Below are 12,040 nucleotides of genomic sequence, written 5' to 3'. Positions count from 1 at the left end.
AGTTTTTACCGTGAAGTAGGTGAAGGTGTTTGTGAAGGTGTCTCGGATCTGTCGCCTGCGTCTTCCCGACTTTCAGTATCTGATGTAACGTTGAAATTGGTGTGGCAGGACAGACACTCCTGTTGTTGCCATGGCGGCAGCAACTTTTACAGATGACCAGAAAGCCCCGGGGGGGGGAAGGGATGTTTCCGACACACGGAACAAGCAGCTGACCAATCAGAGCAGAGTAGACTGGATGTTTTATTGTTTTGGGAGCAGGGTCAAGAAGTGAAAGAGAATTAAAGAAAAAAAATATTAATGGTATGTAAACTATTCCAATAGATTCCCCCACCCTTAACATTAATATTATGAATCTATAAGTTGCCAAAATATGAGCGCTTCAAGCTTCTGTGTGTGTTAATCTGTGTACGTGTGTGTGTGTGTGTGTGTGTGTGTGTTAATCTGTGTACATGTGTATGTGTGTGTTAAACGGTGTGCGCTACTGTGTTTTGATGTTGAGACTAGTGGGAGCTTGATCAGTGAATATTAATTACATTAATGAGAGTGTAATTAGTGTGGCTGTAATGAGGAGAACGCACACACGCACACACACATGCAGGGCCAACAGGGAGAGGGCAGTGTGGGAAGATGTTTGTTGTGTTTCTACAAAGCTGGGCCTCTTCACATCCATCGCTGTAAAACTGGTAAATGATTAGTGAATGAATGAGAAGGGAGGTTTTTATCCTTCTTCTTCTTCTTCTTCTCCTCCTCCTCCTCTTCTTCAACCACACTAGGACAAGCACAGAACAAAAGCAAACAACAAACACATGGCTCCCACTCTCCTGCAGTTAAGGAGTGGAGTGAGGAATCGGGAACTGAAATAACACGCTCACAAAACCAAAACAACACGTCGGACCTTCTCATTTAAGGGCCGTGCGGTTCCAAGGTTGCACATTTTCCCTGCCGTGTGTCCCCGAGCCGGTTTTCCCAGAGTCAACCACTCCCCACCGTGCCTTGCTCCGTCCCCTATTTCCTCCCCTTGCCTCCTCCATCCTCACTCCTGTGGTGTGAAACCAGCGATTTAGAATAATATGGCCACTTATGGGCGCTCCTGGGAACCAGGGGTGTCTACTCAGCACATAATGAATGTGTGTAATGTAGCATAGTGTAAAATGATAGCATATACCTCCCTGCTCCCACGGGATGGCGGACAGTTAAATATAGAGGAGGAGGTAAAGGATCCAGTGCTATTTTAATGGACCCATTATAACACGATCATTGATACAAGAAGAGAGAGAATGTCTAACTCACCCTCTCATTTACACACTTTTTCACGTTCCACTTGTCTTCTCTTTTCAAAAACAGGCCTTTTTTTAATGAGTCAGAGTGCCTTCATACACACACACATACTGTATATCCAGTGGAGTATTTTAAAGTGTGTGTGTGTGTGTGAACACACACGCATGCGCATGGATGGGGGTTCAGTAAAGTGTGTGAGAATAGCACGTGCAGCAGCTCCTCTGTGAGCGGCCTAAAAACAAAAAAAACAAGAGGAGTCTGCTGACTGGTTCACGGCTGTCGCCTCTCCAGAGATCGTCATTATCTCGGCTGCGTGGACGCCAAAGAGACAAATCCTAGCCGTTCTCTTATTGTATGAGATTTCCATATGAGATTCAAGTCTTCCGATGCTAATGAATCTATATCCTCGCCGTCATCCACATACATATATTCCATATATACACAGTGTTGTGTATCATACAGCAGACTGAGGCTATTCTAGGACAGTGAAACTCACAGGAAGCCAACATCCTTTTGTCTTTCAGTTCAGACTGAAACTTTTTCTTTTCTTCTATGTGTTCGCTAATTTGCACATTATTATGTTGTGATCTATTGAATATGAGATATCATTGTAGTAATTATGGAAAGCAGGAAGTTTAAACACATAATGTAAAAAAAAAAAAAGAGTAAGGCTCTATTATTTCATACTCTTTTTGTGAACAGTTTACTTTAGATGTGTTTATTTTTCCGTGTTGCTGCAAATGTTGGTCTTTTATTCTAAGCATTTTCATTTGGTTCATTCTGAATTCAAACATGCTAACCCTAAACATTACAAGAGTAAACATAGCAAAACCACCCTAGAAGTATATACATACACATGCATGTATATATGCATATATATACAGTATATACATATATATACAGTATATAATACACGTGCATGTATTACTACTGGCAACAAAATCTCTTTAAAGTAGAACTCATGAAAGTATTCTTCGATAGTTATTATTATTGACGTATTTCATGTGAACAGAGATCACACTGCCGTGAAAGTGACAATAACTTTTGTTATCGTAAAATAACTTGTTAAAGACGTTAATATTTTGAACGAGGAAACAACAAACACGTGTTATTTCAACAATCCTTGATGCTTAAGATCCACGGACTGAAATTCGGGGGGGGGGGGCTCAGCGCTGAGGTCGTGTGCAGCATGACTTGACCCCTGTCACCAGGTATCGCGGCGGTTTCCGGCCTGAGTGGGTTGGTTTGTGTATAGAGTGGAGGTCTTCCAGCGGATGTGTCACAGAGCTGACGGATGTGTGCTCCATAGATTATGAAAAGTGAAAGGTGTTTATCGTCTCAGGGGGAGAGGAGTGTGAGCCTGAGGAGTCAGTCGTCATGGTGATGCTGACCAGAAACCCAAAGCCCTGGGATTTGGGTAAAACCTGGCGGGGCTGCTTTTTATCAATGTCTCACTCCTTCTTCCTCTTTTCCTTCTTCATCTTCTTCTCCTCCTCCTCCTCCTCCTCCTCCTCCTCCTTCTTCTTCTTCTTCTTTCACCTGCCACACAGTTTGCTGTGTACATGTGTGAGTGGATCCAACAAGAATACAGCAACCCATTTGTTTTTTATAGTTTCCTGATTTGTTGTGTGTGTGTTATCCGTCTTCATGGTCCTTTGTGGACTCCCTTCACACCAGTGTCTCTGAATCACATTTTGGATGCAACTACAGCTGGCTATTGAAATTACACACACACGACGCTAAAATTCTTACATTTTGTCTATACTTGCATTCGGGCATAGGGCAACTTTCTGCTGTCATGTTAATTCTGTTAACTTCTCGACACACCTTTTATTCATTCAACAATCAATTCTCAAAACACAACAGAGGCACATTCACACATGCATGTAAAGCACCGTCTTCTTCTTGGTGACCGACCTTGTTTTTGTGTATTGCAGCTGTAATACTGCAACTAACGATAATTTTCATAATCGATTAATCTGTCGATGAATCGCTTGGTCCATAAAATATCAAAAAACCTTAAAAAATGTTGATGCTTACGTTAATAATCGATTACTAAATCAATTAATTTTGTTATTGTATTGTTTCAGCTCTATTCCAGACAGCCAGGTCACATGCAAGGTTACAGTAGCTCATGGTCAACGAGCATGTTGCGTGGATGAACGTCTTAGGCGCTGAAGTTCCGCCGTAGATGTGACGTGGTGCTACAGTGCACACAGGACACGGTTGACACCTGAACCGCTTTTTTTTTAAAAGCCAGCGTTTATACATCACTGATGTACATTTATATCCAGCCATGGCAGCGCCGCGAAGAAATATGAGTTTAATTTCACGTTTTTAAGCACACTTGACTTTGAATGAAAGTGTCTGTGTAGTGTTGTTTTTGTAGAGAAGACAATGGTGTTTATAGCCAGTTTGCATCATTCAGCAGCAGTTTACAAGATGCTCGACTGTAGTGGGGGGTACACTCTACTCTACTAGGTTTTTTTCGTTTCTCCTGAAACAATGGCCCAGTATGGATTTTCCTCCCCACATTTTTAGCTTATTTTTCAGCAGGCCAGGCCTCTCAAGCTCCCGTCCAATGGAGGCCTCTGGCTCTCTGGTGAAACCCAAACAAAGACAGGAATGTTGATGAGGCCTCCATCTTTACCCAGGGCCCTTTTTTTGTGCTTTGCTACACCCCAGGAATCTTCCAGAAGGCCCCAGTGTTGTGGGAGCTTTTAGCAGCTCCTTAGATGTGTGCGGCTGTTGCCAGGGCGTCCAAACGTGTTTTTTTTTTTGTTTTTTTTACACCATGTGTGAGTTTTCACACTCGCACTCTTCTCGACTGGTTTTGTTTCTCTCGCTCTCTCTCGCTCTCTCTCGCTCTCGGTGACGAGCACGACTTAAAACCCAGTGAAGACGAGGCCGTGTCTGTGCTTGCCTTCACTCAGGTGGCAACAGTATCACATGCACTTCTGCGCTGAAATTGAAACTGGCATTTAGCATCACATTGCTTTTACCGGACTGCTTTGATGTGTTTTCAAAAGGGCAGGTGTGTGTGTGTGTGTGTGTGCGTGTGCACACTGACTCTTTTCATTCGTGTGTGTTGGTATTTGTTTTATGTGTGTCCAGCCTTGCAGGGCTGGAGGGTGAATTCCCTAATTTCCCCGCGGACTCAATTAGCTTTGTGATTGGCTGAGAGAAGGCCAGGTTGTGCCGTATCTTCTGAAGGAGAGAAGACCTTTGAAAAGTGAGGTGGTAGCGGAGGGAGGAGAAGTGAAGCAGAATAGGAGATGAGCCGGCCACAGTGGTGGTAATGGCGGTGATGCTCGTGGTGCCGGTGCAGCTTCTGCCCTGTCAAGAATTATTATAATGAGAGAAAGGAAACTAGTGGAGCTCCTTCATCCTGCAGCAGGTGTTGCACAGCTCCGAGTTCATCATGACCAATTAGACCGAAGAAAATACTAATTATACCTCGGTTTCTAGGTGATTAAATACTAGGTTGCAAGTAAATTGCAGGGATAGGCTAACTGTAATCCCCCTGTGATCACCAAAGTCATTTTGAAGTCACTTTTTAGACCATCATAATGAAGACTTGTTCTCTCTGTACAGGATTTCTGTCTGTCTGCTTGTTACTGAAAGAAGAAAGAAAAGATCTCACTGTGATGTTACTGATTTATGGACCTCTGGTGTCTCGGATTATTATTTCCGAGACCCCCCCCCCCAACTTTTAATGCCACCATAATCCTTTTTGTACTCTCCTTATAAGTATTTTTTGAAGTTTTCTGATTCATAATAGTGTTCCTTGGAGCTCATTTCCTGCGTCTCTTTGTCCATTAGGTTGCCGGTGTTGGAGTCGACAGCCTCGTCTGGTGACCTGTCGCGACCTCACCACATTGTTTCGGTGGTTCCCAATCGCTACCCGCGCTGGTTCACCCTGAGCCACATAGAGTCTCAGCAGTGTGAGCTGGCCTCCACCATGCTCACCGCTGCCAAAGGTGCAGAAACCCTCACAAGAAATAGTATTAACCCAAGCACGTCTTGTCCCATTCTAACACACGCGCACATGTGTTTCTTTTTAGGCGATAGTCGCAGGCTGGAAACAGTCCTGGAGTCCATCCAGAAAAACATTCACTCCTCGTCTCACATCTTCAAACTTGCACAGGACGCATTCAAGATTGCCACGCTGATGGACAGCCTGCCCGACATCACGCTTCTCAAAGTCTCTCTGGAGCTGGGACTGCAGGTACATAACTGCTCACATACTGTACATTATTATGGCACTTTCCCACTATACCAGGGGTCTGCAACCTGTGGCCCCTCTGCAGTGGCTCCTTGCAGCTTTGAATAAAACTCTTATTTAGAGATCAAGGTGATAAATAAGTGTATTAATATGTTGTGCATCACATCCAATATCGACGTCAAAGCTTGCGTTTGAAATATGGGAAGCCAATTTGGAGTCCTGTCCATCTTTGGATCCACATACTGCAATATTGCTTTATACATTTCAAAGTGGGTTACTTTAAATTTCATTCATTTTCCATTTTTATAGTAATATTATCTTAACTTTATGGGTCAAATGGGTTTTGCGGCTCCAGATTAATTATATTTGGGTGCACAGAAATGGCTCTTTTCATTCTAAAGGTTGCACTATACAGTTCTTGCATAACTCTCCTCACCGTGAGCAGTGTCTTCATGGCATAAGCTGCAGGTAGACACAAACTAGTGACTAGTGCAAAGCAGTTGTTTTCAGTGTAACTGAATCATTAGAATCCGTTAATTAAAAAGATCAGTTCAGTATTTCCTGCACGACCGGAGCACTGACTCCGCCTGACACTGACACTGAACTAAGATACGGCTGAACGGGTTGTGATTTGGCTCTCGCTCGCTGCCTTTCAGCAGTGCTGTCGCTAAATACACCAGATTCCTCTTTTAATTACTGAGATTTGACACATTTCCTCGCTAAATGTTGGAGATTAGGATTGTTAAATCTTTTTTAACTGTTTGATTCATGTGTCAGATGTCGTCCTCACTAGAGCAGGTATAACAGGTACTATCGCTAATGGAAAAGCAAAAAAATAAGCCAACTGTCGAGCAGAGCCAAGCCTCGTCGTGCTAGAGATGTATAGTGGCTTTTGTGCATTTGTAGCTCAGCTTTCACTAGATTCACCCAGATTACAGTTTTAAAGTGTGAAGACAAATGCCCTTTTTTTTCTACATTCACTCTGTGTGATATTCATATTTGACTCACTGTCTCTTTGAAACAACTCTAAAAAGAATCCGTGGAATTGGCCTTTGAGGATATTAAGGTTTAGTGATTTACAACCTGGCGTTTGTGAAACCTAAAATCTTTTTCCCCCCCAGAATACTAGGAACTGGACTTTCTTTAAAAAGGGCTCCGTATTACAAGGCCATTACACAGCCATGCAGAACAAGGACCAGAACTCAGAGATCAAACTCTGAGTCGCTTTTCTTTCTAATATCCAGACCAGTCTTAAGACCTGTCTTCACACAATATTTATGTGTGAAGGATACAAAGATCTATTTATTCTTCAATGCCCCTGAGGGTTCAAATTGGATACAATGGATAGTGAGACAGTTATTAATTGTATTGTATTGCTTCACTCTTTTTCTTATCCCTCAGGTAATGAGAATAACGCTGTCCACGTTAAACTGGAGGAGAAGAGAGATGGTGCGCTGGTTAGTCACATGTGCCACCGAAGTTGGTTAGTGACCATGACTCCTAAACTCCCCTCTTCTTCTTTTTTTTTTTTTAACTTTCCTGTTTTGTATCATTTCTAAATAATTTTTATCGTGTTTTTTTGCTGCAGGTGTGTACGCGCTGGACAGCATCATGCAGAGCTGGTTCACCCTCTTCACCCCCACAGAAGCCACCAGTATTGTGGCCACCACGGTCATGTCCAACAGCACTATCGTCCGCCTCCACCTGGACTGCCACCAGCAGGAGAACCTGGCTTCCTCCGCCCGCACCCTGGCCCTCCAGTGCGCCATGAAGGACCCCCAGAACTGCGCCCTCTCGGCGCTTACACTCTGTGAAAAGGACCACATTGCCTTTGAGACAGCTTATCAGATTGTACTGGATGCAGCGGCAACCGGGATGAGCTACACTCAGCTGTTCACTATAGCACGCTACATGGAACACCGCGGCTACCCCATGCGGGCGTATAAGCTGGCGACGTTAGCCATGGCTCACCTGAACCTAAGTTACAACCAGGACACGCACCCGGCCATCAACGACGTGTTGTGGGCCTGCGCCCTCAGCCACTCGCTGGGGAAAAACGAGCTGGCTGCCGTCATCCCCCTGGTGGTCAAGAGTGTGAAGTGCGCCACCGTGCTCTCGGACATTTTGCGGCGGTGCACGCTGACCACGCCGGGCATGGTGTCCGCACTGCACAGCCGCAGGAACTCTGGGAAACTGATGTCCCTGGACAAGGCCCCACTCAGGCAACTGCTAGACGCAACCATCGGGGCCTACATTAACACCACGCACTCACGTCTCACACACATTAGTCCGCGCCACTACAGCGAATTCATCGAGTTCCTGGGGAAAGCCCGGGAGACTTTCATGATGGCTCATGATGGACACATTCAGTTCACCCAGTTCATAGACAACCTGAAACAGATCTACAAGGGCAAAAAGAAACTAATGATGCTTGTGAGGGAGAGGTTCGGCTGAGGGTGAGGCTGGGGGGTCACCAAAAGCCCCCCTCCTGACTCTAGTACTTTTCTATTAACTTGAGTCTGCCTTTTTGAACTTCTTTTGGACTTCTCAAAACAGACAAATGAAAAACGAGGGATGCGATTTGTAGAATGAAGCAAAAAGAGAAAGGAAAAGATGACAAAAAATCAACAGAGCCACACGTGGTATTATTGTTCTTGCTGTTGTTATTGTTATAAACATTATTACTATTATTATTATTATTATTATTATTGATAACATTATTACTACTACATGTACATACGTGTTTTTATTTTTCAGAAGAGAGGAAATTTGTCATGTTGTGAATGTTGTGTGTATTTCTCTACATCATGTGTGCGAGAGGAAAAATGAAAAGTGAAATGGCTTTTTTTTTTTTTTTTTATTTGAAGCATCTTTATTTTTTTCCCTTTTATCAGAGTATGAAGAGGTATATGTTGTCAAGTGGCAGAAGCCCTTCTACGATAGCGCTCATGTACAAGCAAATATAGAAGAAGAAGAAGAAAAAAAACAGCCCGGCAATCCTCAAAGAGAAACTAAGGCTTTAAACCACACAGAGCACCTCCCTCTGTCTACGCCCTCACCGGTGGGTGCTGGGCAGCACTGCACAGCTCGGCTCGGCTCAGCTCGGCATGGCACAGCTTGGTTTAGCACTGACAGAAAGCTGCCATCAGCATTTCTCCAGACACAGCAGTAGCAGTAGCAGCAGCAGCAGCAGCAGCAGCAGCAGCAGCATTGGGCACATGGGAAGCTATTGGTGTTCTCTGGGTCCCAGGCATTAGCTTCATGACAACACAATAATGCTCTGAGCTAACTTGGTGTTGCTCTGGTCGTTGCCTGTCGAACACAGCGAGCAGGCGCTACACGTACAAACAAAGGCTACATCCAAACTACTGTGCTTTCATTTGAAAAAAAAAAAAAAAAAAAAGCATTTTCAGATATTAAAAATCTGCGTCCAGACTCAAAAAACACCTGAAAATGTTTATGTACTGGTGTAAACAGGACGTTGATTCTCTGCTCTGCTGTTACTGAGTTTGGTCAAATATAACCATTGAGGAACAACCGTAGGCTGCGTAATTAAATGGCCGTAGTCTTCCAGTTTCCAAGTCAAGTTGATCGGCTTTTGCCACCAGAATTTCACCTGCAACCAGACAGTCGCATAAGCCGTGCTTTACCGTCCATCAGCCTCTAATGTGGAACATCATTTATTTACCAAATTGACATCATGTGCTGTTGAAGAAGACCTGCAACTAGTGACTGAGACATCAACTCCTCAGGACAACGTTTTACCGACATTAGAAGTCAAGTAAGAAGGGCGCTCGTTTCCCAAAGACTTCCGATCAAATGGAGTTCTTTCTTTTTGCAACCAGCCAAGTCGCCCCCTAGTGGCTAACTGCTACTTCTGTCCTTTATCTTTTTAAACGAGAAGGCTACGTCCATTTTTGCATACGGTCTATAGAAACAACGGGTGAAGAGAGGATTTTTGCTCCCGAGTTCGGGTGCTTCTGTGCTTTTGTTTTCAAACCAAAATTAAGATATTATCCATTTTCAGGACTCTTAAACATCAGGGGAATCACCCCCCCCCCCCCTTTTTTTAAATGAAAACTAAGTAATGTGGATGTAGCCAAAGATAACAAGTATTATTGTCACATTAATGTAATGCAGTATAGCTGTTACTTCCCAACAGCCCAAAATTAGGCTAAACGAGTATATATATATATATATATATATATATATATATATATATATATATATATATATACACACACACACACATATACATACACACACACACACACACACACACACATACACTGTAGCTGAGTTTTCTCGTTGAAGCAGAGGGAGACGACTACCTCATGACACGGTACTGAACCAGCTCCCAATTCTTTTCTTTTTTTTTCGCTATCGTGATATTTATCATCTCAGATAGCCCGACAGTGTTAATTAAACAAGAGATTCACACAAGTGACACCAAGGTTATGGGGGAGTCGGATTCCCGCTCAGTGTTTTTTTGTTTTTCTCTGCTGTACATCATCACTGCCCTGGCATTGGTACTTAAACCCCGCCCCCTTTTCAAGAGACAAATTGGCACTCGGAAGACATGTCTTGTATGTCCGTCCCCCTCTCATCTGCGGCCACCATCGTATGGTCAATTCTCAGACTTGGCCAGTGTCCTTTTTTTTTTTTTCTTTTTTTTTTTTACACTATGTGCATGTGAATCATAGAAAATTAGACTCTCTGCTGTTATAGTTCATTGTGTGGAACCTTCAGTAATTGTCAAACCAGAACGTTCTCAGGGATTTCTCTACACAGGATTTAAAAAAAAACAACAAAAAAATTAACAAAAAAAAAACCAAGGCGGAACAAATGAATGACTGACTAGAGGAAAAAGAAAAAAATTAAGACAAACACATGACACAACGTGAGCGAGCATTTATTGTACTCTGTATATATGCCATAGTATATGTCTGAATATGGAGGATCTGAAAGTATATGTTAACTAATTTATACAGAGTATTCTATGTAATGTGAAATACTTGAAGCCGCTGTAGTTTGCTCTCTCTCTCTCTCTCCTTTCTCTCTTTTGTCTTTTCTTTTTCTTTTTTCTTCATTTTGTTGGTTGAAAAACAGAACATATCAGAAGGACTAGACTGACCTTGTTGACAAATTTCTCCGCTCACAAAGGCCTCGGGCGTTCATACATGAGATGCTGGATCCCCTTAAGAAATGCAAGTTGAGTCAAATTGGTAATTACAGAGAGAGAGAAATAAAAGATGTTCATTCCTGCTGACTAAAGCATAGGGGGGAAGAAAGAAGAGGGAAGTAGACTACTTCAGGCCATGGGTCGATAAATGTTTGAAAACACTACAGGATTTCTTGAAGTACTTAATTATGCATGTAAGCCGTTGTACTAGCCTAGTTTTCCACAGGATCCTATGGGGGGTAAACGATAATGTGTTTTACTAATTGGAGCAGAACCTGGGTTTTTTTTAACAAAAAAGAAACTGTGTACTATGTGTCCAGCCTTGCATGAATGTAAGTCTTGGCTGAAGTCGGTGTCACATCTGTAGCTAAATGGCCGTTCAGACTCACAGTGATAGTTATGCACAGGTTCAAATCTGTCCAAGATGAAACAGACGAGTCACTTTTCCCCTCCGTTCACCACAGAATTGCCAGTGTCTCCTCTGCGATGTTCAGCTGTACTGTCATTAATTTACCTTCTTCTTCTTTATACTCCCCCCCCCCTTTTTTTTTTCTCTTCTTTTCTACTTTGTGTTGATTAAACATAAAAAGCAGCCTTTTCTCTTGCCTTGTCTTAACGCTTTAAAGTAACCAAACGGGAGATCTTGTCTAACAACCAAACGCGTTCTAAGAGGTGAGAGACGACCCACCTTGGTCCCAGCTTTAGTGTCCTTAATTAGTAAGTGAATGGCTGTGTAACTCATGCTTTAACAAAAGCAATTCCTCACGTGTGTTTGGTGAAAAAGAAAAAAAAAGAAAATCATTGTCCAGTGTCTCTTGTTCTCTTCAGAAACAATTTCCTCTGAGTCTCTCGCTCTCTCTCTCTGTTTTTATTTCATTTTTTATTTTGATTTTCTTTTGTTCGTGTAGGAAACTTCTGCTCTCCCATTTTATTTATTACAATGACCCATGTATACATGCTTATGAAATTAAGATTTGATACACCGATATCAATTTATTTATGTAACTAAAATCACTGTTTTATAATCTTGTTAATGAGTCAATAATTGATTTGTTTTTTTGTTTTGTTTTTTTGTTTTAATAAAAGTTAGTTTTTTTGAAATGTATATTCATGTCTTTGAGCTGCTTTGAGCTGTATGGAAGAGTATTAGGGCCATAGGTAAAAAAGAAATAAAACAACATGAATTCTGATTTTAAAGTCAGAATTTGAGATTAAAGTCAGAATTCTGAGATAAAAGTCTGAATTCTGAGAAAAAAAAGTCTGAATTCTGAGAAAAAAAGTCTGAATTCTGAGAAAAAAAGTCTGAATTCTGAGAAAAAAAAGTCTGAGTTTGAAGTCAGAATTCAAGATTAAGT

At 42.4% G+C, this 12,040-nt stretch overlaps 1 protein-coding gene across 1 annotated transcript in view; it reads left to right on the top strand.

Moving 5' to 3' along the window:
- Nucleotides 1–11,790, top strand: part of LOC131464346 (zinc finger SWIM domain-containing protein 6-like) — a 49,003-nt gene extending 37,213 nt beyond the window's left edge. Inside the window, exons 11-14 of the mRNA XM_058636776.1 lie at nucleotides 5,101–5,258; nucleotides 5,343–5,506; nucleotides 6,905–6,986; nucleotides 7,092–11,790. Of these exons, the coding sequence (XP_058492759.1) occupies nucleotides 5,101–5,258; nucleotides 5,343–5,506; nucleotides 6,905–6,986; nucleotides 7,092–7,957 (1,270 nt within the window). The 3' untranslated portion in view covers nucleotides 7,958–11,790. The remainder of the gene's footprint in view (nucleotides 1–5,100; nucleotides 5,259–5,342; nucleotides 5,507–6,904; nucleotides 6,987–7,091) is intronic.
- The last annotated feature ends 250 nt before the right edge of the window (nucleotides 11,791–12,040 follow it).

The sequence above is a fragment of the Solea solea genome, chromosome 8 (genome assembly GCF_958295425.1).
Source record: "Solea solea chromosome 8, fSolSol10.1, whole genome shotgun sequence".
NCBI lineage: Eukaryota > Metazoa > Chordata > Actinopteri > Pleuronectiformes > Soleidae > Solea > Solea solea.
This window is presented reverse-complemented; position numbering and strand designations above follow the sequence as displayed.